Source organism: Perognathus longimembris, chromosome 14, assembly GCF_023159225.1.
Source record: "Perognathus longimembris pacificus isolate PPM17 chromosome 14, ASM2315922v1, whole genome shotgun sequence".
NCBI lineage: Eukaryota > Metazoa > Chordata > Mammalia > Rodentia > Heteromyidae > Perognathus > Perognathus longimembris.
Window position 1 is genome coordinate 58,995,024 of NC_063174.1, and position 27,861 is coordinate 59,022,884.

The 27,861-nt window shown below is 48.0% G+C and overlaps 1 protein-coding gene across 3 annotated transcripts in view; it reads left to right on the forward strand.

The window, feature by feature from the left end:
- Eml1 (EMAP like 1) overlaps window positions 1-27,861 on the forward strand; it is a 132,419-nt gene that overhangs the window by 20,157 nt on the left and 84,401 nt on the right. For 2 of the 3 annotated variants that reach the window (XM_048361800.1, XM_048361801.1), the window contains exon 1: window positions 21,134-21,264. The exons of the other annotated variant lie outside the window; for it this stretch is intronic. In XM_048361800.1, coding sequence (XP_048217757.1) covers window positions 21,198-21,264 — 67 coding nt within the window. In that variant the 5' untranslated portion in view covers window positions 21,134-21,197. Of the gene's footprint in view, window positions 1-21,133; window positions 21,265-27,861 lie in introns of those variants that run through there. 3 annotated transcript variants of the gene reach the window in all.

Sequence of the window (27,861 nt, forward strand, 5' to 3'; positions counted from 1 at the left end):
CTCCTGTGACAGAGTCAGGATTGGAACTCAGTGCTCTGTAGTCATCACCATTTTGTTGCTGTTAGTTCCAAGTTCAACTCAGCTTTACCCCTCCCTGTTCCCTCGGGGTGCCTAGCACAAGGTGCCCCAAGGGAAGGTCCTCCAGTGGATGGCTGGTGTCTGAGAGAGCTTACACTTGTCTCTCGTGATGGAACACAGGCCGGCAGAGCAGGCCGGTGGGTGTCAGGCCCGGGCAGGCACTGGTTTTTAGGGGTCTTGAGGTCTTCTGCCTCCTCCTGGGTACAGTGAAGCTGCCCAGTGTTTGTTAGAAGCGCTAGGGTGGACACAAGGGCAGGAGACACTCTCATGACCACATTCGCAGGCCACTCTTAGCTTGGGATGAGGAGGTGTGGGAGGTCCCAGAGGATCAGAAACTACCTAGGCTGGAATTCAGGGCAAAATAACATAGCATTTGAGGCTAACAACATCCAGCCCACAGATCAGCCCGAGCCAGCGCGACATGACTGGCCACCGGTGCCGATTAGAAGAACGTGGTGGGTTCTGCGGCTGAACACGTGGGACAGACAGGAAAGGGCCTTTCCATAAACTAACTCCCCCAGTCAGCCTGAGCCAGATGTGACCTTGACCCCCGGAATCCCCATGGCCAGCACAGAATACTGCCTGAACGACTGGCTTGTTTTTCAAATTCATAAACTTAAAATATATATATATATATATCATATAAGATACACAGAGGAAAGTGCCCGGGATACAGCTTCATGGGTTTTCACAACGTTCACCCACCCAGAAGGCCCCTGTCTGTTAGCTAGTCGCCGCTTGGACCTCTGACCTCGGGTTTAGCGCTGCCTGTGTATAGACTTGGCCTAAACGCAGCACCGAAGGTTGGCAAAGACATTGCCGTTCACACTCATCGCGGGTAGAGGGGAAATCCTCAAAGTCATTTTAGAAAACATACCAGTGTCTTGAAAAGTAACCATTTTCTGTTACTGTAGCAATAAAACCTGGGGCTGGGTAACTTAATCGCGAGGTTTATTTAACTACTAGTTCTGGAGGTTCAAGGGCACGGTGCCAACTTCTATTTCTGGTGCAAGTCTTATGGCCAATGGTATCACAATGGAGTGTGTGTGTGTGTGTGTGTGTGTGTGTGTGTGTGTGTAAGAGAGACAGACAGACAGACATGGCATACAGGAAGGTCAAGTGGCTAGGTCATGGCCAGGTGTGTTCTTTTTACAATAACCCTCTCTCAAAAACTAGCACAGGGTTCCATAAGAACTACCTTAATCCATCCTAAGGGGAGAGGCCCACTGATCTTGACGCCGAGAAGACTAGGCCACCAACACGTGAACCTTTGTGAGGTTCACACTCAAACAGTCACATGCACTGCAGTTGAGCAACATTCCCAGGACTATGTGTACCGTATGTGCTTGTGCATGTACATAGCGGGGTGTGTAGATATGTGAACCTGTGCATCTGTTCTGCCTGTTGCCCAATAAGCGTGGCTGTGTGCATGTGTGTGTTTGTCAGCCCTGGGGCTTGAACTCTGGACCTCAAGCTCTCACTTGACCTTTCCACTCAAGGCTGGTGCTCCACCACTTGAACCACAGCTCTATTTCCAGCTTATTGCTGGATAATTTCAGATCAGAGTCCCATGGTTAATTGTAGATAAGTCTCATAGTCTTTCCTGCCTTGCTGGCTTCAAACTGTAATTTTTCTCTTCCCCCCACCCCCAGTTGTAGGGCTTGAACTCTGAGATTTTTTTGCTCAAGACTAGCACTCTGACACTTTTTTTTTTTTTTTGGCCAGTCCTGGGCCTTGGACTCAGGGCCTGAGCACTGTCCCTGGCTTCTTCCCGCTCAAGGCTAGCACTCTGCCACTTGAGCCACAGCGCTGCTTCTGGCCGTTTTCTGTATATGTGGTGCTGGGGAATCGAACCTAGGGCCTCGTGTATCCGAGGCAGGCACTCTTGCCACTAGGCTATATCCCCAGCCCAGCACTCTGACACTTTGAGCTATAGCCCCACCTCTGGTTTTCTGGTGGCTAATTGGAGGTAAGAGTCTCATGGACTTTCCAGCCTGGGATGGCCTTGAACCATGATCCTCAGATCTCAGCCTCCTAAGTATTTAGGATTATAGGCGTGAGCTACCAGCACCTGGCCAAACCATAATTCCTAGATTGCAGCCTCCCGAGCAGCTAGGATTATAGGCGTGATCTTCCTAGCGATCAGTGCGTCCGTTAATGTGGGAAAGCCCACACAACAAATGGCACCTGAGAGACTGGCGTGCCCAGGCAGAGTAGCTTTTCTACTCCTGGTCACCCATCCATGGATACTCAGGCTGCATCTATCTTTGGATTTCTGTGGAAAGTATTCTACCATCAACACGAGTGTGCAAACATCTGTTTAGGTACCTATTTACCACTTATTTTGGTGGTAGTGGAGTTTGAACTTGAGGCCGTGTGCTTGCTCTACAGGGGTTCTATCATGTGAGCCATATCTTTTGACTTTACTGATTTTTCATGTAAGGTCTCGCTGTTCTTGCCCAGATTGGCCTGAACTGTGACTCTCCTACTTTATGCCTTCTACATATCTGAGGTGATCGGCATACACCACGACATCCAAATTTGTGATTGTGGTTGAGGTGGGATCTCAATAACTTTTTGCCCCATCTGTCCTGGATTCACAATCCTCTCGATCTCTAGCTCCCAAGGAGCTGGGATTACAGGTGAGAGCTACTGCACCCAGCTCTTGTTTTCAACTCATTGGATATCTACTGAGAAGTAGAATTGCTTAGTTATGTTGTAATTTTATTTCAATTTTTTTAAAAAAAGAAACTCAGTCATTTTGACCCCACATGGAGTCAATAGTTTTGGTGAGAGTTTACCAACCACAGACTCTGATGGCTATTCCATCTGAGCCTTACGCCAAGGAACAGTTCTACGCTTGGAGACTTCAGGTCTCCACGCTTCACTGTTGAAGTGCTATTGGGCAGTGTGCACTGTCCACCCAAACTCACATCAGTAATTTGTTCCCCTCGGCAAGGAAAAATGTTGAAGATTGAATGAAGCCAGCAGATTTCCACAACACCAGGTTGCTGGGCAACAATCACGCCAATAAATGGCCAGTGCTTTTTTTTTTTTGTACGAAGAGGGTATGCCTGGAGAGAGCAAGGCAGGCAGCCGCCCCTGGAGCGGGCCCGGCCCGGGGGTTTCTGAAGGAAGCGAAGTGCAATCCATCATGCTGGGGAGCCGGCTTTGAAAAGGCGGCGAGTCCGCTGGGCTCCATAGCTTCCCCGCGGTCCCCTGGCCGCTTCTGGTGATTCATGTAATTCCTCCACCACATAATATTTTCCCGTCACCATGGTGATGGTGTGAGAGGAAGGTCTGGGGAGAAACTTCAGAGTTTGCTTCTTAGTTCTAGAGAACTCAGAATTTGCTTCTTATTTTCTCAGAACCCAGGTCCGACTTCTGAGAGCAGCTGCGACTTTAAATGGCAAATGGAAGAGGTGGGAATTCTTTTCTTTGCAGTGCTGGAATTTGAACTCAGAGCCTTGTACTTGCTAGACAGACAGCTGGCTCCTTGAGCCATGCCCCTAACCGTTTTTGCTTTAGTTATATTTTTGACTAGTCTCGAGTTTACGCCCAGCTTGGACCATGATCCTCATATTTATGCTTGATACGTACAGCATCATGCCCAGTTTCATGGGTTGGTATGAAGTCTTGCTAACCTTTTGCTGGATTGTGACTGTGATCTTCTCAGTATCTTGGATCCCAGTAGCTGCGATTACAGGTGTGATCCACCGCATCCAACTAGAGATGGAAGTCCTGATGTTGTTATGGTTAAGGGAGCACAAGTCAGAGAAAACAGCCGGCAGCTAGCCCTGGCTCCAGTACGTCCTAGTCGCTGGTATACGGGGTTGGGAATGGGGACGCCGGCCCCTTACAGGGTGTAAAACACACTCAAAACCAAATCCAGGTTTGGTGTTGGTCCCTTTCATTATGGCCTCCTTTGCCCCTATCCCCCCCCACACACACACCTGTGCTCTCCTAGGGGAAGAACTTTGCTTATTTATTCTGAATGCTCCACTTGGCCAAGTGCACTTCACCGAGTAGAGCAAGAGGCAAAGAAATTCTTGAACTCAAATTTGTACCCAACTCAGAACTGCCCCTAGCAAGAGGGCACAGGGCTGCACCAGGGCAGGGGCTGAGTCAGTCCCATTTGAAGATGAGCTCCCAGAGGCTTCGCACCCCATCATCATCCATGGTTTGCCCTGAGGTAAAGGCATTCTCCCACGCTGGGCTCCTGGAGTCAATTTCCAGGCCTCGTCCGGGCGAAAAAGTATAGGATCGCCTGGGCCTCGCACAGCGGGCATTTTCATTCCTCACGGTTCTCAAGTCCGCAAGTCGGAGGTGAGGCCCTGGCAGATGCGTGTGCAGCGAGGGCTTGTCTCCTGTTTGCAAATGGCCATCATTTTGTACCCTCACGTGATGAAGATTAAAGAGGGTCTCTTGAGGAGATCACTGGTCATATTTGTGAAGATCTTATCACCTACTGCAGTATCACTCCTAATACCACCACACTGGGGTGAATTGTTTTTTGGTATGTGTGTATATGTGTGTGGATTTTTTGCATTTGTGTGTATGTGGGGTGTGTGTGGTGTGTGTGTGTGTGTGTGTGTGTGTGTGTTATGTGTGCTAGTCACGGGACTTGAACTTAGAGCCTGGGCACAGTGCTTTAGCCTTTTTGCTCAAAGCTGGTGCTCTACCACTTGACCACGCCTCACTTTCAGCTTTTGGCTGGTTAATTAGGGATAAGAGTCTCACGGGCTTTGAACCATTGAGACACTGGGCTGGCTTTGGCTGCTGTCTTCAGAACTCAGCCTCCTGAAGAGCTGGGATGACAGCGGTGAGTCACCAGCATCTGGCGATATATAGCATTAGCCCTATCCTGTTGCCTCCTCAGGCCTCCTACTCCCCATCTGTAAAACAAGGCCGTGGCGATGGCTGGCCCCGCAGCGTGATTTCACTGTGTCCGTGCTGAGCAGGAGGCCGGTCTTCTAGAAGCATTGACGTCTTCCCCTTCTCCCTCTGCCTTATAGCCATCTCCTCTGATATTAAAATGCCCTGTCCGTCCTGCCCACCGGACGTGGCATTTTGTAGGGCCTGTGGTCCAGTCCTCTGTGCTTGCCTCACAGAGAAGTTTCCACACCTTGCCAACCATGAGGCGCAGTGGGAAATCCATTTCACAACACAACCAAATGTCAAGGTGCACTGGAATCTTCTGTCACGATGGAACTTTACCTTTCTTCTGTAAAAAATTCTGGGAAAGGGTGTTAAAGTCCAGTCCGACTGTGTAATCAACTCTCCTTTCTGTCAAGGCTGTTGATTTCTCCTCATTTTTCTTGGGTTCTTGTTATTATGCATGGGTGCATTTTTTAGTATGTCTTCCTGATGAACCAATCTTTTAGTCACTGTGTATTTATCTGTAATCTCTAGTAGTAACACTCTTTCTTTTGAAGTCTTTTAAATCATAACAGGCAGCCCAATCTTGTCAGACACCTTGCATGTTGTGTTCTTTCTGTTTTTATTTTATTATTATTTTTGTTTGTTTGCCAGTCCTAGGGTTTGAACTCTGGGCCTGGGCGCTGCCCCTGAGCTCCTTTTGCTCAAGACTAGTGCTCTACCACTTGAGCCACAGCGCCATGTCTGGCTTTTTCTGTGATTAATTGGAGATAAGAGCGCGATGGACTTTCTTGCCCAGGCTGGCTTTGAACCGAGATCCTCAGTACCCAGCCTCCTCACTAGTTAGGATTACAGGTGTGAGACACCAGTGCCCAGCTGCTTTTCTGTCTTTACAGCTGAAGTAGGCCTCCCAAGAGGCAGCATGTAGTTGGGTATTAGTTCTTTTACTATTCTAGTTGTCTCTGCCTTCTAATGAGAGTATTTTTGTCTATCACATTTAACATAGTTATTTGCTGGGATACAATCTTATCATTTATTATTTGTATTGTGTACAGTTTAGATAAATATCTTCCCCATGGGTTGAAGGCTTGGTCACTAGGGTGCTGTATTAGTTACATTAGTTACATTAGTTACATTTGCATTGCTGTGACAAATACCTGAGAGAACAATTTAGAGGCAGGGATTATTTCTTCACTTAGAGGGCTCCATCCGTGTTCACTTGGCCCCATGTGCTTGGACAGGATACCATTGCATACAGTGAGCAGCGATAAGAAGAGGCAAGTTGAAGACACCCCCAAGGACTTAATCCCAGTGACCCACTTCCTCTCCCCAGGACCCACTTCCCAAACTTTCCCGGACTTCTCCAAATAGCGCCACCAGCTGGAGACCAAGTGTTTAACAGCTGAGCGGGTCCCCACCTTTTCTGTTCAGACTACAAGGAAGACAAGGGTGGAGCTTCTAAGGGGGAGGGCCCTGTGGAAGGAGGTGGGGTCACCAGGCACACATCCTTAAAGGGACTATTGGGACCCCAGCCTTTTTCTCTCTCTTTGCTTCTCAGCCTCCGTGAGAGGAAGTGAATTCTCTCCAAACATGTTCCCACCCGGACATTATGTGTTATGTGTTACCACAGGCCCAAAGCAACAGGGCCAAGCAATTATGAGACTGGAACCGCGGAAGCCATGAGCCAAAATTTATCTCAGGCACTTTATTACAGTAACAAGAAGACCTAACACAATCCCTTTCGTTTTTAACTTCCCTATTCATCTTGCCTACCTTTTAAAAAAATTATTTTAATTATTATTTTTTCCAGTTCTGGGTCTTAGACTCAGGGCCTGAGCACTGTCCCCAGCTTCTTTTTGCTCAAGGCTAGCACTCTACTTCGTGAGCCACAGCGCCACTTCTGGCTTTTTCTGTTTATGTGGTGCTGAGGAATCGAACCCAGGGCTTCGTGCATGGTAGGCAAGCCCTCTACCGCTAAGCCACATTCCCAGCCCCTATTTTAATATTTTCAGAATACTGTTTCACCTCTTGGCCTTTTAGTGTTACCTCTTTACACTACCTTTTTTTTTTTTTTTTTTTTAGTGGTTGTGGTACAGATTGTAAAATGTATCTTAACTTTTTACTCTTCTTAGAGTTACTACTGCATCACTTCACATAATAAAATGAAGGAAGTTTACAACCGTAGCCATCCATTTGTTTGCATTCCCACAGATAAAGTGAGAATCTAAACAAGTCAGACTCACACTTCAAATTCTCTGACACTTATGATGGGCGAGAGGTCAGATTTTTTTTTTTTACATCTGAGAACAGGTCTCAAACTCAGTATCTGATGATTTTGCTCATTGGCTGGTGCTCTACCATCTGAGCCATGCCCCCCATGCCAGATTACGTTCAATGTACCTCAAGATATGTGTGGTTGGGGGGGGCAGTAAAATAACTGGATCAATTTTGCAAATAATGTTTAGGGTTCCACTTTCCTGGCTCTCTCCTTTTGTGTGTTCCCTGGTTGTCCAAGCCTCCTCCTGGTCCCTCCATTTGGAGGGCCAGCGACAGGCAGACTACTGTATTTCAGTCACTGTGTTACCACTAGAAACCTGGCTGCCCCAGGACAGGGCAGTGGAAGTGACAAGTTTGCTCTGGGTAGATTCTTCTAGGTATTGATGCTGCTCTCCCACCTGCCCGCTGTCCTGGCCTCTCCAGGGCTCTCGTGGTGGTGATTTGTGTGGAGTTTGTTATCTGCAAGGGTCCTTAGGGCTTTGTCTCGGCATCCCCGCAGTGAGCATATGTTTCCGAGTTGTTTACTCACTCACCTGACTTGCTATGTTCCTGTGATGTCAATGCTCTGCCTTATTCCACAATGTTTTATTTTCTTGATGCTCAGCCTCCCTTAAATTGATTTTATGGCCCATTAGTGGGTCATAGCCCATACTTTGACCTCATGGTACTCTGCGGCCTGATAGACTCTCGAGAAGCTCATTCAATGAAAGACGCGCAAGCGTTTCTACCTTCCCTGCCTGAGGTCCAGGGGGCTTCGCATTCTGCACTTAGTGGGTGCAGAGTACTCATGCGCAGTCCCACATCCCTACAGATGTGCAAGCAGCTGTGACCCCCCCCCCCCCAGTTCCTCGGGGGCCTCCAGTGAGCAAAGCCGGCAGTCCCTGAGTGCTCAGGTTGAAGCTGGGGGGGGGGGGTGGAGTTCACAGGCTGTTATACCTCCCTGCTCCCCCTCCCCCAGGACAGTAGCGTAAGACCACCAACCTCTCCTTTTGCTTAAATGAAGACACGTAATGATGATGGCCTTCTACTTGGTTACATTTTCATGAAATGAAGGGTCTTTGATCAAAAGGTCAAGCAAACAATCTCCGAATAAAGTCCCGACTTAACATTTGTTCTCAAGACAATCGTACGACTTGGTGTTCAGCCAGGACCCTGGGGGGCCGGGGCGGAGGGACCCAGAGTGGGTCCGGGTCAGGCCCCGAGAAGATGGACACTGTGCACAGCCTCTCCCCCAGGAACGCAAAGGGCTTCCAGCATTCTCCAGGACATTTACCAGCCAACTTCCTTGTGACTACAGGCCCTTGTTTCCAGAACCCTCTGTTCGGTAGGATCCCCAGGCCGCAGAGCTCATTTCGCTCCCCGCAGCCCTCCCCCGAGGCCACCCCATCTGCCCTATTTTGCTGTCTCCCAGCTACGCAGGGTCTTGTGGCAGAGCCGGGATGGGAACAGGAGGCCGAGCTGAGATGGGTGCCTCTCCCCCTCCGCCGACCCAGCCCTGCTGCCAGAGCAGCTCTGGGGGTCCCAGAGGTCCATTAGAGCCCGCATGATGGCCTCCTCCTTCTGAAGGCCACGAGACAAGTGGGAGGCAGACGCTTCGCTCCTAACACCAGCTCTGCCTCCCAGAGACCCGGGAGGAGCCGCGGCCAGGCGGCTCACACACCGCAGAGCTGGCTTGGTGTCTTTCTTCTGCTTCTGGAAGGCTGGGTGAGCATCTCCCCCCCACCCCCCCAAGTCTGCCTTCCGTCTGCCCTAGTGGGGTGGGGGTGAGGTCCAAGGCTGTAGGGGAGCCTCAGAGCCATGCTTGGAGCAGTCAGGAAGAGCCTCAGGCAGGGGTCTGGTGGCTGGGCTGGTGGGGTGGGGGTGGGGGGGGGCAGAAGGGCCAAAGAGCTCCCCGAGAGCAGAGCGGCTTAGGAGACGGAGGTGAGAAGGTGGCTCCTCAGGGTTGGGGACTTCCTCTGGTGTCCCGAGGATGCTGGTCACAGAGATGGACGTCCTGGCCGCCTCGGATCCGCACGCGCCCCCAGTCCTCTCTGGGACTCTCTGGTGGGACGCCCCGGTTGGCACTGTTGGTTGTTTCATATTCATAGTGCACCATTCCTCTCCCCCCTCCCCCCCCCCCCGGCACCCACACTCCTCTTCTGGGACTCCTCTGCCCTGCCCGTGTGCGGCAGTCAGGGCACGGGCCGGGCACACCGGGCACACCGGGCCCCCGCAGCTGCCGCCCTGGCCACGCAGCTCCCTCGTGTTTTTCGTGAGTCTTTCGGAGCCCGGTGTAGCAAGGAAGTTCAGCGGTGGGACCCGCGCGGCTTGCGGCATGGCCTCCGTCCTGATGGCTCCTTAGGGGGACCCCGAATGTGACCCTGAATGCTGCCCCCGGGTAGGGGAGAAGCTGAAGAAAGGAGGCAGGAGGAGGCGGGGCCTCGGTCAGCAGCCGCAGCGTCCTCCTAAAAACCAGAAGAGTTCAGATTTTAATTGCAAATCTTGCAAATCTCCCTGACAGCTTGACTTTATGGGAAAAGATGAGCTAAATTTAACCTAGCCGGTTAAAGAGCCAAAAATGCAATTTACTAATTAGCTTAAAATGGAAACTGGTCCAGTGATTATAAAGAGTTTTTCTGGTTAAAAAAAATTTTTTTAAAGAAGACTATGTATGTATTTTTCTTTTCTTCCTTTTTTGTTTCGTCTTGAGAGGGAGGGGAGGGATTTGAAGTCAGGGCCACTTCCACAGTCTTCGTGCTTTCGTGATTTTTCTGACAGTCTCGCTGTTTTTTGTTGTCGTTGTTTGTTTTGGTTTGTCATGGGGCTTGAACTCAGGGCCTTGGTGCTATCCCTGAGCTCTTTCGTTCAAGGCTAGTGCTTTATTACTTTGTTCCACAGTTCTACTTCCTGTTTTCTGGTGGTTAAGTGGAAATAAGAGTGTCATGGACTTTCCTGCCCCGGCTGACTATGAACGGTGATTCTCAGATCTCGGCCTCCTGAGTAGCTAGGATTACATGCGTGACCCACCGGTGCCCAGCCTAATCTCGCATTTTTACCGAGGCTGTCTAGCCTCTGACCCTCCTACCTAGGCCTCTCCTGTAGGTGGATCACAGGCATGAAGCACCATATGTGGTATATTTGTCAGAGATGGGTCCGTCGGGAGTAGCTGGGATTACAGGCGTGTGTCTGTTGGCCATTCTTAATTCTTCTGAGAATTGGGTCATTGTTCCTTTGAGGGGTTCTTTTGGGGGGATTGAATTTTTGAGCTCTAAGTATATTTTAGATCTGGGGCCCCTGCCTGATGTACAGCTAGTAAAGACCTTCTCCCATTCTGCAGGCTTTCTATTGATCTTGCTATGCCCTTTGCCATACAGAAGCACTTCAGTTTATGCGATCCCTTTTATCTAGTCTTTGTTTTATTTGTGGTGATTCTGGATCTTGACTTAGAAATTTTCCACCCCTGTCAATGATCCTCTAGTGTTTCCTCTATCCCTTCCAGAACCATTGGTTGAAGAGGGTGTCTTTCTTGCACCTTGTGTTTTTGGCTCCCTTATCAAATATTAGGTGGCCATAGGTCTGTGGGCTCATTTCTGGCTCTTGTATTTCATTGCTCTTCAGGCTTATTCTTGTGCCAGTACCAAGCTGTTTTTATTACTATGAAATTTTGCCTTGATTTTTAGGAGCTCAAGGGCCTGATCAATACTCGCTTTTGTTTTGAATTTAAGAATAGATGTCATTTAGCACCGGCAGTCATAGGAAACTCAATGTGTAGTCTTTTCAGGAACCTCCATACTGATTTCCAGAGTGGATGGAAAAGTTTATATTCCCACCAACAATGTGGCCACATCCCCACCAGCATCTATTATTTTTAGTCTTCTTTATAATGGCCATTCCAGCTGGTGTTAGGTGGAATCTCAATGGGATTTGTGTGTGTGTGTGTGTGTGTGTGTGTGTGTGTGTGTGTGTGTGTGTGTCATTGTTGTTTTTGTTTTGCCGGTTCTGGGGCTTGGACTCAGGGCCTGAGCACTGTCCCTGGCTTCTTTTTGCTCAAGGCTAGCACTCTGCCACTTGAGCCACAGCGCCACTCCTGGCCTTTTTGTATATATGTGGTGCTGAGGAATCGAACCCAGGGCTTCCCGCATGCCAGGCAAGCACCCTACCACTAAGCTACACTCCCAGCCCTCAAAGTTGTTTTAATTTGCATTTCTTTTATGGCCTGGCTCCCATTTTTATTCTGTCATGCCCCTGAACACCTTCGTCAGGAGCACAGCTTGCGAGTGTGTCACCATCACAGCCTTCCTGGGAAGTGGCTGAGGCTCGGTGCTTTGAGGCATCGGGAGGGATGTCGGGAGCGCAGAGCCCCATGGGTGAACTACACAAGGTCACTCTAGGTCATCACTCACCTGGAGTGTAGAGGAGGCAGGGGACACACCTGAGAGGAAAGAGGAAGGGGCTTCCGGGGCAGATGCCTTGGAGAGAGGCCGTGATTGCAAGTGGAAAGCAATGGCAAGAACAGCACAAGTGCAGGTGAAGGGTGGGGCAGGCCCAGAGAGCAGCAAGGGGGCCATTTCTCAGGCGGGTAGGAAGAGGCACAGCAACCATGACTGGCCCTAGGTCAGCCACAGGACTTGTCCTTTGCTTCAGACTCACAAGTCCCACCCCGGAGAGACCTCAGGAGACGGCTCTCCTCTACACCCCCCCTCCCTCCACCTACGCCCCCCCCCCCCCAACAGCTAGCCCTCAGCAGAAAGACATAAATGCATATAACCTATTAGCCTCTTCCATTATATATGGACTATAATTATAATAGAATATTAAGAGTTCAGCAAGTCATGTTGGGTGAAGTAAGCCAAGCTCAGAGAGAAAAAACAGCTCATGTTTTTCTCATATGCAGGGGCTAGATCTGATATACACAGGAACGTGGTAAATCAGACAGGACTCTAGACATTCACACACAGTGAGACCCATGGAGGATGTTCTTAGAAGAAGAACACAAAGGCGCAATGCCTATGTGGATATAGTTATAGAAATGAACTCTAGGAAATGGAAACCGGAGGGTTTTTTTTCCTTTGTTATTATTTTTGTTTTCTTTTTGTCTTGTCTGCTTATTTGTCTTTGCGAGGGTAAGGGGATCACAGAAATGGAGAGACAAAGGGTGAACACATACAGCAATGGTACTTACTGGGAACTAGGCTGAAAATGAACTATAAAACTGGGGGGGGGGGACTGGAAGAGAGCGAGGGAAGGGGTAACACTGTCCAAAAAGAAATGTACTCATTACCTGACTTATATAACTATAACCCCTCTGTATATCACTATAGAATATAATAACAATAAAAAATAGCAAAAAAAAGAAAAGAGAAGAGTTCAGGCACTAGTGGCTCATACCTATAATCCTCGCTACCCAATCAGCAGAAAACATGCTGGAGGTATGGCTCAGGCAGTAGAGCACCTGCCCAATGAGCAAGCTGGTGGAAGGTGCAGGCTTCAATTTCAAACTTGAAGTACTAGCCAAAAAAAAAAAAAAGTAAATACCTGACACATGCGTGTAAGTATTTGACCTTTTCCCCTACCTATGAAATATAGTTCTGTGTTAAGATAAATATAACACAGACTCATCTAGGACATTACAAAATGTTAATAGTTTCATTAAAGAGTAACATTTGGGAGAAGAGCATTTCTCCTTGCACATTTTCGAGATACAGTTTATGTTTATACTCTTCCAACTAAAACAGATGGTTCCTCTAAACTACAGCTCTCTTTTGGGAATATTTTCCTGATGTTTTGAGACGGTACAATGTCTTACCAGCAAAAATTAAGTCAGGTGACAGAGCTGAATCTATAGATTCAGCCAAGCACTGATGAAAATACCTAAAGAATGAAAAAGTTCCTGGGTTGTGGCTGTGGCTCAAGCGATAGAGCACCTGCCTAGCACGTTCAAGGCCCTGAGTTCAAATCTCCATTTGCTGCTCACCACCTCCCTCAATAGCCTCTGTGCTTCACATATACATAACATAACATAAACAAAACAGTAGAAGAATGATTTCCCCTGGCATTTACATTGTAGGTCTGATAAGCTCAATGAGAGGGAACGTGCTATGTGCAGGGCTGGTGAAGAACAGAAGGATGCCAAAAGCTGTGTGCAAGCACTGTATCACTCAAAGTAAAGGGCTTGGGCAGACCCGGGGGCTGGTACAGGCAAGGGTCTTTGGGTCATCCCTACAGAGGGCCAAGGGAAAGCTTCACACAGAAGAATATACCTCTATGTTTCTGCAACCCTCTCACAGATGACACAGAAACAGCTGTATTTGTTATAAATGAAGGAAGAGAAATGCCTGTGAAACTAGGTGGTGTGGAATCTCTATGGTGCATGGAGTCAAGCATGTTGCAACTGTATTTATTGGTCATAAGGTGTGTATGTGTGTGTGTGTGTGAGAGAGAGAGAGAGAGAGAGAGAGAGAGAGTGATTGAGACTTGGAACTCAGGGCCTAGGCACTGCCCCTTACCTTTTTCAATCAAGGCTGGTGCTCTACCACTTGAGCCAAAGCTCCACTTCCAGCTTCTTTGTGGTTAATTGGAGCTAAGAGCCTTTCATATTTGCCTGCCCAGGTTGGCTTTGAACCACGATCCTCCAGATCTCAGCCTCATGAGTAGCTAGGATTTACAGGCATGAGCCACCAGTGCCTGACTCATTTTTCCCCCAATGTACCACAGAGGTGGATTCTAAGCCTTTCCATATTAGTTAGGATGATCCTATAATTTATCATCCCCACCAGAATACTTTAGCGAGTCAAAGGGACACAATTAGCCCACAGGCAGGTCACAGGCCGGAGCCTGGCTGTCCCGGCTCCATGGGATGAGTGGTGTCCCTAATATTAGCTTATTTACCATATGCCAGGAGCTTAAAACTTCACACCGTGGCGCAAATGAACAAATGTCATGACAATGACTTGAGCGCATGGAGCTGCTACAGTCAGACGTTCACAGAGAGCGGATTGTGGCTCCTGCGTTATTGGGTGCGTTAAGTTTTCTGGATGCAATGACATTTTAAAAAATAGACAACAAAGTGCATATTGCTTTTAATTTTCCACTTCGTTTCAGATACTTGAAAATATGTAAATTCTTTTGACAGATGCAATATGTGGAGATTACATTTGAGTGCATAGACTAGTAGGAGGGGAAAGCCATGAGTTTCTTAGATAATAAAGAGTTGGCTGTTATTTGAATGTTGAACAGATTATCTAGAGAAAGCTCCGAAGTTCACAATTCCGTCAGGTCGACTAAGTCTATGCACTTAGACCACACGATAGGTTGGAATGATCCTGATAAGACTGCATTTCTCAGCCTATGCCCACCCTCACCTGGCACACAAGGTCCAACAGCTGAGCTCCTCAGTCACCGCTGACTCTCGTTTGTAAATGAGCCGTACAGCTGCTGCCACACTGGCCGTTCCCCGCCAGCTACACAGCCGGAGAGCCTCCAGCGGGAGCGGGAAGGTGTTTCCAATAGCAGGAGTGCGTTGGAGTAAGGCTCCTGGGATAGACGATGGTGGGTGCTGGGAACTGAAAAGTGCAGATGGGTGAGGATAAAGGCCACCCAAGCCGGAAGGGCCGGGAACAGAAGTCCTGAAGTACCCTACCCCGAGAGCCAGTGTGCTTATGAGGAATGGGTCCATGGGGGTTTCTTTCTCTCCAATAAGGACAATAATCGTAAAACCAGAAGGGACAAAAGAAATACCCCTTGGGAGAGGTTGTCAAGAGCCCAAGAAGGGCGCGAGATGGCAAGAAGACTGTCCAGTTACAATGAGTATGTTCGCTAGACTTTCATAAATGATCTTTAATTTTGCCAGATGAGACTCAGGGAAACAAAAAGTGGAAAGGGAGAAAAGATCATCATTTTTTCAAGAAAGAAAGAAGAAAACAAATTTAGATTCTGGAAAATACAGAGGGTGCATTTGATATTAATGTTGGTTCTGAGCAGAACGTTTAGCAGGTCTTTGAAGAGCCAGGGTATACAAACTTGGCCGGAAAAGGTGATTGCTAAGAGCCAGACCAACCCTGTTCCCTCTCTTCGTGGAGTTCCTGGTTTACAAAGCAGTGAAGGTTCTGCTCCAAATCCTCGAACACGATGTGAAGGGACACAGGCTGGGAGAGCAGATGCCTTCTGGGGACTCCTTTGTAGCTGGACACACATAACCAGAATATTAATAGATAGATAGACCACTGCAGTGTGGCCTGTACAGCCTTCCCCGGGCTCTCCCCAGGGCCCTGCCTGCCTTCTGTGCTGCTAATGTGTTTATCAGTCCTAGGATGAAGGAGATTATGGAAAGATTTCTTATGGCACAGTCACTGCTGTCACCAAGCTGATGTTTTCAGATGCCAGACTTGAGCGTTTCAAAGATTCATGGTTGGCTAAAACAATGGATGGAAACCAATTAGTGACATTTAGTAGAGATAGAGAGAAGTACTGGTTTTAGATTTAAAAAAAAAATCAATTAACTTAGTGTAGGATAGCAAAAACCCAACAGCAGTTCTTTGGACAAGGACTAAGGAGCCAGCTCTGGTGCCCATGCCTGTAGTCCTAGCTAAAGAGGCTGAGATGTGAGGATCGTGGTTCAAAGCCAGCTCAGTGTGCAAGACTCTGCTCTCCAATTAATCAGCAGAGATGGACATGTGGCTTAAGTAGGAGCGCACCAGCTTTGAGCAAAAAGCCAAGTGAGAATATGAGGACCTGAGTTCAAGCCTCAGTCCTGGCGCGTAAACACGCACGTGCGCGTGTGCGCGTGCGCACACACACACACACACAGGCTCAGAATTGACCAAGAGTTCAATATGAGCCAACAGTCCACATCTTAACTACTTAGAAAACAAAGCAATAGAAATTTTCATTTTATTAATGTAATAACAATATCCAAGGTATTCAAGGGCAACCCGTGTCAAAATCCTGCTAGGTTACTGGATACAGTTCTGGGCACCAGGACCCAAGCTAAAAAGACCTAGTGGAGTATGGATGGTGTCTGTGCAAATGAGGGATGTCTGATGATGCACAGGGAGGAAATGGAGAACTTTCCCCTGGAGAGGAGAAGGCTGTCTTCCAAGCATTTGAAAGTCTATCATGTGTAACAGGCATCCAATATCATCTAGAGGATTCATCCATTCCTCCCTTCATTCATCAGCATTGCCCAGTGTCAGCCCCACACAACATTGTGATAAGCAGGATGTGTTAGAGGTACAGATTCTCCCAGGATGATGGGCACACACAGGTATCCTACAAGCCATGGAAGGTAGGCACCAGAGATACATGGGGCAGGTGGGGGGGGGGAAGGGCAGGCCTGCTTGTGCTTACAGACACCTGTCAAGGCCCTGCCATCAGGCAGCCTTGGTGCTGGGGAGCCAGGAAGGCAGCTCAGGCCTTGAAGCTCTGCTGGCTAAGGCCCAAATCCTTCGAGTGCATGCATGGCATGTGTGAGAGTTGTGGGCACAAGTCAACAAGTGTGGCGGGGATGTGTTGGATGCCAAAGATGGCGCTTGCCACAAAAACACAGACCCACAAAATCCATGCCAAGATGTCAGCACATAACTGTGTTCACCAGAGACCGAAATGACGTGGATTCACTCCTTGGGGGCAGGTTAAGGCTGGAGTAATGACACTGAGTGCAGAGACAAGGACACCAACTGCTACACAGAAGCTTGAACCGGGACAGAGGAAGACCAAAGTCACCAGAGGACAGTAGGGTTGATGAAGGATGCTTTGCTAGGGCCCTCAGGACTAAAGCTAAACAACAATCTGTTTTATCATGGGAATGCTTCAACTTTGAGAGAAACCGAGGGACCATTTGTCAGGGATACTGTAGGACGGACAGATGCATGCACTGGTAGGCAGGTGGGTAACCACAGAATTGAACGTTCCTCATACAGAGTGGTGATTTTAGTTGATACATACATACATACAAACACAGAGAGAGTATGTATCTATACAGATATATAGATCTATATAATATAGATATAGATCTACAAAGGTATATAAATATGCAAATATATAATCTATTTATATTATCTATCTGTCTATCTATTTTGTTTCCAGTCCTGGGGCTTGAGACTCAGGGTCTGAGCACTGACCCTGAGCTTCTTTTTGCTCAAGGCTAGCACTCTACCTCTTGAGCCACAGCATCACTTCTGGCTTTTTCTATATGTGTGGTGCTGGGGAAGTGAACCCAGGGCTTCATGTATGTGAGGCAAGTACTCTACCACTAGGCCATATTCCCAGCCCCTATCTATCTTTCTATCTGTGTTTTTCGTTGGTCGTGGGGCTTTGACTCAGGATCTGGGCTACAGCTCTACCACTTTGAGCCACAGTGCCACTTCTGGTTTTTGAGTGGTTAATCGGAGTTAAGAGTCTCACAAGGACTTTTCTTCCCAGTCTGGCTTTGAACCGTGATCTTCAGATCTCAGCCTCCTGAGTAGCTAGGATCACAGGCATGAGCCACTGGTACATGGCCTATCCTTTTGGCTTTTAAGTTTCCTTTTCGAGACAAGGTCTCATTGCCTTTGCCCTAGGCATCCTCAGATTGCAATCCTCCAACTTCTGCCTCCTGAGTAGCTAGAATTACAGGCCTGCATCCTCATATTTAACCCTTATTTCATTTGAAAAATGTTGATTGTGACCTACAACTTGACTTCATGGCCACGCATAGCTGGAGGGGCACATGGTTCTCTGTGCTGCATTCCCAAATGTGGTGCCTGGCACTGAGTAGCTATTTTCGGAGTGATGTTGAATTAAACAATGGATGTGCAAGCTCTCCCATTGCTGGGTAAAGTTTCCTTTTATTGCTTCTCCATGAAAGGCCACAGAACTCTCGTTTTCCTCTCTTTTCTATACATTGTACAAATGCTGTTATTAATTCCACTGAACACTATGGCTACGTTGTTCTAGAAAGTATGCATCATTTATTACAATGACAACATTTTCTGGGCTCAGGCCACAATGTATCTCAAAATGATGTGGAATAATATAGTGTGTTAAAATGTTTGGGCACAAAAAGCACACACAATTAGGTCTTCAGGGATTTTTACTGAACTTTCTTTTTGGATCTTTTTCTTCTTTTCAGCAAAGTACAGATTATACTTAGTTGACTTAACATGCATATCCTTGTAATTCTGAATTTTGCTTTTATTTTTTTAGACTGAAATTTGTACAATGGTAGGAAAACATGGCTGATCGATCTCCTGTGTTAAGAGTGTAATCTGGATCTTTATTGCCTCAAAAGCAAGTAGACTGAGTTCCTAATTGTCTTATTTGTAATTCACTCTAGTGGAAATAATCTGAGAAAAATCTCCAGTTCCACTTTGCAGCTGAATGTTTAAGCATCTTTCTTCTTTTCTACTTCAGACTTATCTTTATTTCCACACTTTGGCTATGGCCACCAAACAGTATGCTTTTTAAATTAAAAATCAGGAATATAAACATTGGCAAAGAGACTCATCTTTTCATCATTTATTCACGATTATCATTTCCTTGCCAAGTTCAACAATACCACACTCTGCTTTTTATGCCAAGCATCCAGTGTGTTCTAAAGTAGAAAACTACAAAGTGGAGAGGACATAATTACTGGAATAGATGGCGAGGATGGGAAATGAGAACATGGGAGGGCGAAGATCAAATTAATCATCTGTGTTAGTTAGATTTGACCCTTCCAGCCAGGCATCGGTGGCTCACGCCTGAAATCCTAGCTACTCCGGAGGCTGAGATCTGAGGATCACGGTTTGAAGCCAGCCCAGGCAGAAAAGTCAGTGCGACTATTATCTCCAATTAACCAACAAAAAGCCAAAAGCAGAGTTGTGGCTCAAGGGCTAGAGCACTTCCCTTAAGCAATACAAACAAACAAACCAAACCCAAAACAAAAACAAGTGAGAGCGCAAACCCTGAGTTCAAGCCCCAGTACTGGAATGCATACTCACACGTGTGTGTGTCACACACATCTTTTTCTGAAGCTCCTTGTCCATAGGACCTGCCTCTTGGAGATGCACAGAGCTCACCCGTGCTGGGCAGTGGGCAGAGAAGACTCTGGATTGGGTGCTCTTGCCATCCATGCTTGGCCCATTTCTTTTCCCTGCCTAAAGTCTGAAATATGAACGTATCTGTCTTCATTCTCTCCCTTTGGTGACCAACAACCTGGTTTCTGTCTCTACTGCCTCTTTAAGATGCTCCTGGTGACCTGGGGGGCTCTGTCCCCACACAGAGGGTCTTTCACCAGCCCCGTCTTCCTTGATGCTTCAGAGAGAACCCTGGACAGCGCCCACTTCCTGGAAGCTTTCTGTGCTGTTTCCTAAGACCACAACCTCCCGCCCAGCTTCTGACCTGGCGGTCCTTGGCATCCCCTTCTCTCCTGCTTGCCACACAGCACTGCCCTGGCTCTCCTCTGACTTTCCATCCTCTTCTTGGAGAGCTAGGTCACTTACAGCCTTCTTGCTGACCACATCTCAATCCCACTGTTTTCAAGCCAATTGCAAGTGTCACAGGGAGGCAAGTTTTGCTGTCCTTGGCCTTGCTGTTTCTCCAGCTGTGTGGCAGTTTCCCTCCAGCCGGGTTCCTCCCCATCTTTCTTCCTTCTGACTGTCCTGGTCCTCAGGAGCTCATTTCTGGACCGCTCCAATGACATCTGCTACCCACCCCTTGCTGCCAGACCACAGCTAGACTCAGCCCTCTGAGTCCCCTGATCGGCCGTGTGCCTTCCTGAAGACCTGCTTGAGTTCCTCTACCTCCCGGAATCTGGTCTGGTCCCCTGTGGTTCACAGCATCTCTTGCTTGGCCTCTTTCCCCCAGTCCAATCTCATTTCCTAGTGTGCCTGCAATAAGAGCCACCCATGAACGTCGGGCCGGCCATCCCGGCTCAAGAGGCAGGCCTCATTCCCCGTTTCTCCCCTTATTTCTAGCACCCTCGTTCTCCCTGTCCTTCATTCACCTTGGCCACAGTAAAATCCACAGCATGTAGGGTCTTTCAGCCTCCATCCACCATGTGTGTCTCCCACCCCCCCCCCCCACCGCCCCTTAACAAATCCTTCTAGTTTTCTGCATAGGTTTCTCCATCTAGGATGGAGATCAGGTCTTAACTGTCCCTCCCTTTGTCTGTCAGGGGCTACCTTGCTGTCCTTGCTGCCCCACGAGCTACAGGTGTGCCGCGTGCAGAGGGGCAGGCCGAACCCTGCCGTCCACTGCTATCCACGAGGGTTCCCCACCCCCCACCCCCGCCCCAGGCCGGCTCAGAACCCTAGGGAGGCCCGGAAGCTTTCCGAATTAAGAATCCCGCTTCGTCCCACTCTCCTTGACGCCCCTGCCGCGCTGGAGCTATGCAGGCCCATGCCTACAACTGCAGAGTTTCACGTGGAAGGGGCGCGCGCGCGCGCGTGCGTGCGTTCGTGCGTGCGTGCGTGCGTGCGCGTGCGTTACACGCGGCCTTGCGGACCCAGCCCCGTCCTGACACAGATGTCTGGGTCCTGCTGCTACTGCACTTGTGACCGAACCCAAGTTGTCCGTGTTTGGTCCTGGGGTGTGTGTGGGGGGGTTGGGGGGGCAGCGCAGGGGGGAGGGGGGCAGGAAGGGAGCCTCCCCCCCCCGTTCACACACATACATACCGGGGGTCCCTGTGTGCGCTCGCGCTCGCGCGGGGCCTCCCCCTCTCCGTCCCCCGCCAGCGCCCCGGCGCCCCGGGAGGAGGCGGGCCGGGTGGGGCCCGCGCGCGCGCGCGCCGCCGCCACGTCCCCCGCCCGGCGCGCGTCCCCGAGGTCGCCCCCTGGCGGGCAGCGCGGGCAGCGCGCGCAGCCGGGCGCCGGGATCGCGCAGCGGCGGCGGGCCCGCGTTGCCATGGTGACCGGCGGCAGCCGCCGCCACAGCAGGGCCGGCCCCAGCGCCAGAGCCGCGGCTGAGGCGGCCCGGCTGGCCTCAGTGTGTGGGTGATCGGGCGGCGGGCGCGGCCCGGCGGCCTCAGCATGGAGGACGGCTTCTCCAGCTACAGCAGCCTGTACGACACGTCGTCGCTGCTCCAGTTCTGCAACGGTGAGGCGGCCGCGCGCGCGGGCCGCGGGCCGCGGGCGCGGGCGCGGGCGAGCGAGCGGGTGGCGAGGGCGGGCGGCCGGCCGGCGGGGCACCGAGCTCAGGCCAGGCCCGGCGGCCGCGGGCGGGCGGGCGGGCGGGCGGGGCCGCGCCAAGTTGCCCGGGTTCCCGCCGCCGCCGCCGCGGGCGCTTTGTGGCGGGGCCGGCGGGGCGGCGCCTGGTCCCTCTCCCCCGCCACCACCACCCCGGTCCCCCGGCCTCCGATCCCGCATCCCGGGTCCCGGGTCCCGGCCGGCGGGCGCCGCGGCGGGAAGGGCGCGCGCGCGGAGCCCGAGCCCGAGCCCGAGGCCCCGGCCGCCCCGGGGCGGCTCGGACGGTGCCCGGTGCCCCGAGCGGAGCCCTGGGACGGCGGTGCGCGCTGGGCTGCGCCCCGACCCCGCGCGGCGGGTCCCCCCCACCCCCCACCCCCCACCCCCCACCCCCCGGGAGTGAAGTCGCCCCGGCTTGGTGCGAAGTCCCCGAGAGCCCTGGGTCTCGATTTGTTACCGGGATCGTAGACTTTTATTAATTAATTAATTTATTTATTATTTGGGGTGGCTGTTTTTTTGTTTTTTTTTTTCCTAGAAAGGAAACGTGGGTAGCTATCAATATGGCATCCTTTCAAAAAGAAGAAGAAGAAGAAACATAAAAAGAGAGTGTTGTTAGGAGGCTCCCGCATGCTGGAAGGGTTTCTAGACGCCCCAGCAGGGTCGGAGGAGATCTTCACAGTGCGCTGCATATTTTATCTGCACACCAAGTGTGACAACTCGGGCACGGAAGTTTGCCACACGTTTCCGTGCATGTGGGGGTGGATGGCTTCATGCGAGGGCCCTGAAAGTTTGGCTCAAGGAGAGGAGGGGAAAAAAAAAAAAAGTGCATTGTACAGAATTTGCTGAAGTTCAATCAGAATACTTGTGACCCTTTGGATAGATGGAGACGTTTATTTTGCACTTGAACTTGTGATCTAGGGGCACTTTATCATTATCATTATTATTATTGTTACTTAACACCTGTTTGCAAGCAAGAAGTATGACGGTGCGGTCGTGAGGGTTGATTCATCTGATGTACATTCCCCGCCTCCCCCCTGGTGAATTTGTCCTCTTTTTCGTGACTGTATACTTGGACAGTTTCTGCTGCTTAGCATTTTCACATGGGTAGGTAGAATGTGCTTGATATACTGCTGGCCACTGGAATACTTAATAAGTGGATGGGAATGATTTTGCTCCTGGGTAGCATAGATTCTTCAGTGAATATTTTGAAGTGGTTTCCTTAATTGACTAATAATTCGAATTGCTACTGTGGATTTCCAAGATTGATACAATTCCCCACATGTTTATGGTAGACTTTTTTTCTAGGTCGGTCAGTTGTGAAAAGGCTTTGTTTTTTTTTCTTTCTGAAAATGACATGAAATTATTTCCAGGCATAAAGCATTTTGAGAAATGAACAGTGGGCATCGTTTTCCTTAGGACATGAAAATAGATACTTTTGTTTGAGCAGTTGTTCGGGGTATCTGGTCATATTGTTCCTAAATAGCAGTTCAGTCATGAGTTTGGCTTGCACTTCTATTCATGAATGTTTTGGGTTTCTACTTTATCCTGCTCATTGTCTGCCTAGAGATATTGGTCTTTTGTTGGGAATGATGTTGGGAATAAAGTAAAAAAAAAAAAAGTCTTTCGTATCATAGAGATAACAACAAAGAAAAAGCACTTTACAGTCAGGGAGACCACTTTAAGACAATGGAATCACAACTGTTGAATGGCTTTTCTCAGAAAAAGTTCTTAGCTTTGTATTATTTGGGATGTTACCCCTTACAAATAAAGTTTAAAGCAAGAGTATCCTTTGATGTAGAAATGAATGTTGAGATGATCTCTTCAGCAACAGATGTTTTGATGCAAAATTATTCATTTTAAGGCACCACCACTAAGTGAAAATATGATTGAATAGGATTCAGTTAATGACTATCATGATTCAATTAAAGCAGCGAATCACAGAAGCACCATTTCACCAAGAAGTAAATTAAACATTTGAGTATCTCATTAGCTATATTGGAAAATTTTCTTTCTTTCTTTTGAAAGTAGAGATTTACATTACAATGCAAGATCACAGTGGGGTAGTATTTGAGCTCGTACATTTTCACGTGTTGAGCAGGGCCCATGCTTTTATGGGGACAGGGACTCACATAGCTATACTACATTTGCTTCAGAAAGTGCAATCTAAGCTTCCTGTCTGGATAACTGATAGTAAGATAAAGATAGTAGATAATGCATCAATGAGACAGAAAGAGGAAATTTTAATGAATGAATTTTTTTTTTCTTTTTTGTGGTACTCAGAGCCTTGCACTTGCTAGGAGGGCACACTATCACTGGAGCCCTTTTTTCCTTAGTGATTTTTCAGGACAGGTCTTAAGAGTTTTTGCCAGAACCAGCCACAGACTGTGACCTTCCTACCAATGTTTTCTGTGCATTTGAAATCACGGGTTCATACCATCATACCCGAGTTACTGACTGAGATGAGGTCTTGCTAACCTTTTTCCAGGCTGGTCTGAAATCATGATCTTTCTAACACCCACCTCCTGAGTAGCTGAGATTTCAGACATAAGCCGGTGCTGGGCCCCAGTGAATGAGATTTCTGTACTCCCCTTGTACTTTTTTTCCTGTTATCTCTCCTACTTAAGGTTTGTAATGACTGCTAAATGTGAAGTTCAGAAGTCGCTAGTCTCTGAAAAGGCTGTCCCATCTTTAGAAACTGGTGCTCTCATTTAAAAAGAAAATGTTGTGCATTGTTTTCTTCCTTAAATTATTTAAAATCCATGTCTTACAAATGTCTTTGTAATGCCATGAAAAAACTACATACAGTTCTTTGAAAAGTGGCCCATAACTATCCTTTTTATTTAAAAAGGTATTTTATTTTACGCTTCTTTTCTTGTCTTTTTTCTTTTTCTTGTGCTGGGATGGAACCCCAGAGCAAGTGCTCTACCACTGAGCTGTGCCTCTAGCATAGAATTCCTCTCATGTCAATTGGGAAACTTACTCCAGATTCCTTTCAAACGCTGGTTAGTAATTACTGTCTTCTCTTTACATATGAGGTAACTAAGGCTTTAAGAAATTTGATCACTTTAAAAGTTGCACAGCTAGTAAATAAAGGCTTTTGGATTCCAGTGGGGGGAAAAATTGTTTTGCTCTAATGAAGTTTTTCATATACGTTGAATAATTTCAAATTACCACTCAGTACTTCTAGGATAGCCATAGAATTGTGCAAACATTCCCATTATCCAATTTCAGGATGTTTTCATCACTGCCAAAGTAACTGCTCGTACTTACTAGCAGTCAATGCCTAGTACCACATCAACCTAGCCGGAAACAGCCACTAATCTGCTTTCTGACATTTCATGGAAATAGTCTTTTGTGCCTGGCTCCTTTTACATAGCCTGTGTCCCCTTTTCTATGGGTCAGAATGTCGTTCCTTGTTATGACCAAATAATATTCTACTGTGTGGATGCCTACTTACTCACCAGTTGGAGGGCATTGGGGTTGTTCCACCATTTGACTACTATGTGGAATAATGCTATGGCCATATGCTCGTTTTTGTGTGGACATGTTTTCATTTCTCTTGGGAAGATACTCAGGAGTAGAATTGCTGGGTCCTATGGTAACTCTGGATTCAATGTTTTGAGGAACCAGTCAGATTTTTTTTTTTTTTTGCGATGTAAATCTATGGCTTTTTTTCTTACGCCTTGGTAATGAAAGAGAAATAGATGAAAGAGAGAACGAAGTGGGAGCAGAGAACAAAACGTTGCCACTTCCACTTCGTTTCTGCTAGACCTATAGATACTTGCCTCAACCACAGCCAAGGCAGTGCAGACCTGTTGCTTAGCACCATAGGTTGTGAGAGCTTAGCACTTAGAGGTAGCAGGTAATCTCTCAGTGTTTGCTTTCTTAGGCCTTTGGGAAGTTTTTGCCAAAGTCCTCCCAGAAACCCAGATGTCAGTCCACAAATGTGGAGCTAGTTAGCTGGAGTGGGAGCCTCTCCTCTCCTGCTCTGCTGCTCCAGGGCCTGTGGTCTGCCCTGTTGGTGTTGCTGGCAGGTTATTCAGCTTTTGCTCGAGCTGTTCCAAGATACTGGGAACTTACTACCTCCCTGTGTAACCCATTCCTTCTCTGGACAGTGCAGACTGTCAGTCTCTATGTGCTGTCGAGATCTGGCCCCCAGTGGGCCTCCTTGAGTCCATAGAGAATAGGTAATCTCCCTTTTCCATATTACAAGGTGGTCCCATGTTTGAATGCACTTGTGATAGCTCTTTCGTGGGTCTTTTAGCTAAGACCTTTAAAAAGTTGCCATAGGAGATAGTTCTAATCATCCTGGTTTGCAGCCTGGACTTTTCTTTCCTTAGGTCTATTCACTTTTTAAACTTGATGTGTTAGATATGATATCCAGGCACAGTTTTCAAACAAAGCAGGCTGTATCGTCTTCCTTGTTCTCTAGTCTATCCTTCTTATAATGTGGCCCAAAATTATATTGGCTATGTTATAATCAGTTATTATTATCACTACTATTATTTGTAGCACTGAGGTTAGATCACCTAAAATTCCTTTTTTTGTCTGCATCACCTAAAATTCTTTTGTTTTATGAAGTGTGTCCTTTCTTTTCTTACCTTTAATAACTCTGTGTGTGTGTGTGTGTGTGTGTGTGTGTGTGTGTCTTCATGCTCTCTCTTGCCTTTTTCTCTCAAGGCTAGCACTCTATCACTGAGTCATAGCTCCAAAGAGACTTCTGTCTCTTTGGTAAGTAATTGGATATATGAATCGCACAGACTTTTCTGCCCCAGCTGGATTTGAACCATGATCCTCAGTTCTCAGCCTCTTGAGTAGCTAAGATTATAAGTGTGAGTTACAGGTATGAGCTCCTGAATTTTCTTTCCTCTTTCTTTCCTTCCTTCCTTCCTTCCTTCCTTCCTTCCTTCCTTCCTTCCTTCCTTCCTTCTTTCCTTCCTTCCTTCCTCTCTTTCTTTCTCCTCTCTCTTTTTGAGGCGTTTCGTCCAACAGAGAGCCCTATCAGACCAAAATATAACACAATCTGCGCTGTAATGTCAATAATATATATTATGTGGCTTTGGGGTAGTTAATTAAAGATCAGAGGCTCACTGACTTTTCTGCCTGGGCTGTCTTTGAACCACAATCCTCAGATCTCAGCTCCCTGAGTAGCTAGGATTACAGGTGTGAGCCACTGGCACCTCAGAATCAAAGCAAAAGCTTCCGTGAAAGAGTGCAAAGTAAAGGAAGCTTTACTTTACCCAGGCTGTACAGGACTTCCAACTGCCATGCCGGCGCTCCTCCCAGCAAAGAATCTCGTCTTGTGGCCAGAACCCAGCATTAATGACATTATAAAAAACAACAACAATAAACAAACAAACAAAAAAAAAACCAAGTGTGTTGGTGGAAAAGGTCAATGTCTCAAGTTTCTACCTATTCACTTGAAAATAAACATTTAGAGCTGGGCACTGGTGGTTTATACTACAATTCTAGCTACTGAGGAGGCTGAGATCTGAGGATTGCGAATCCAAGCCAGTCTGAGCAGGCAATTTTGTGAGACTTTTATCTCCAATTAACTACCAAAAGGCCAGAAGTGGAGGTGTGGCTCAAGTGATAGAGCACTAGCCTTAAGAGAAAAAGCCATGTGAAAGCACGTGGCCCCGAGTTCAAGCCTTAGTACCAGCATAAAACAAACAGTTGGATGGAATATGGATCAGAAAAGAGAAGTAATATCTTGGTTTCTGGTGTTACAGTCTGTTCATACTATAAAGCTAGTAGTGTGAAAGAAGATTGTACGTGACAGCGTGCTCACTAGCAAGGCATTCTCCACAAGGACTTAGCATCTGTGGTTATTTTGTACTATTTAGAGAAAGTCCTTTTGGGAAAAAATACTATTTATCTTCAAATGGTTATTTATCTTTGAATAATTCATGGGGGGGGGTTCTCAGTATTAACAGAATGCCTTTAGAGACGTTGCTAATAAAAAAGCAAAAGGTTGCTGTAAACCCTCCGTGGCAGGTGATTATTCCAGATGCCGCGCACTCCGGCCTCATGTCTTTCTGACTCGCTGGTGGTAGACGCAGTTCCCCCTCTGCCGAAAGCAGTCCTTGTTTTCCCAGAGCCCAGGTCTGCCCATGGCTTTCCACTTTAGCAGTAGTAAATGTGCATCCTCTATCGTTTGCCTTAAAGAAATGGCGTTCTGGAAGAGAGCTATTTCTCTTCCAAGTTAATAAGTTAATTATTAATTAGGGAAACACACTTCCAATGTTGTTGTACCTTTCCCGGACAATAGGTAGGTGTGGAGAAGGACCTGTTTGCGGAGGACTTACTTGTGTCTTGAGTATATTTAAACTGTCTTGATTAAGGACCCTTCTGCTAATGGCAGTCTGCCCTGTGGCCTGTGTGATACCCAAGGGCAGGAGTCTGAGCCCAGGACCTGCCCACAGAGGGGGTTCTAGCAGGAGCCACCCTACCCTGGTTCTGCAGTCAGAGAGGAGAGGGTGATGATCATTTACCAGGTGTGGCTCGGGAT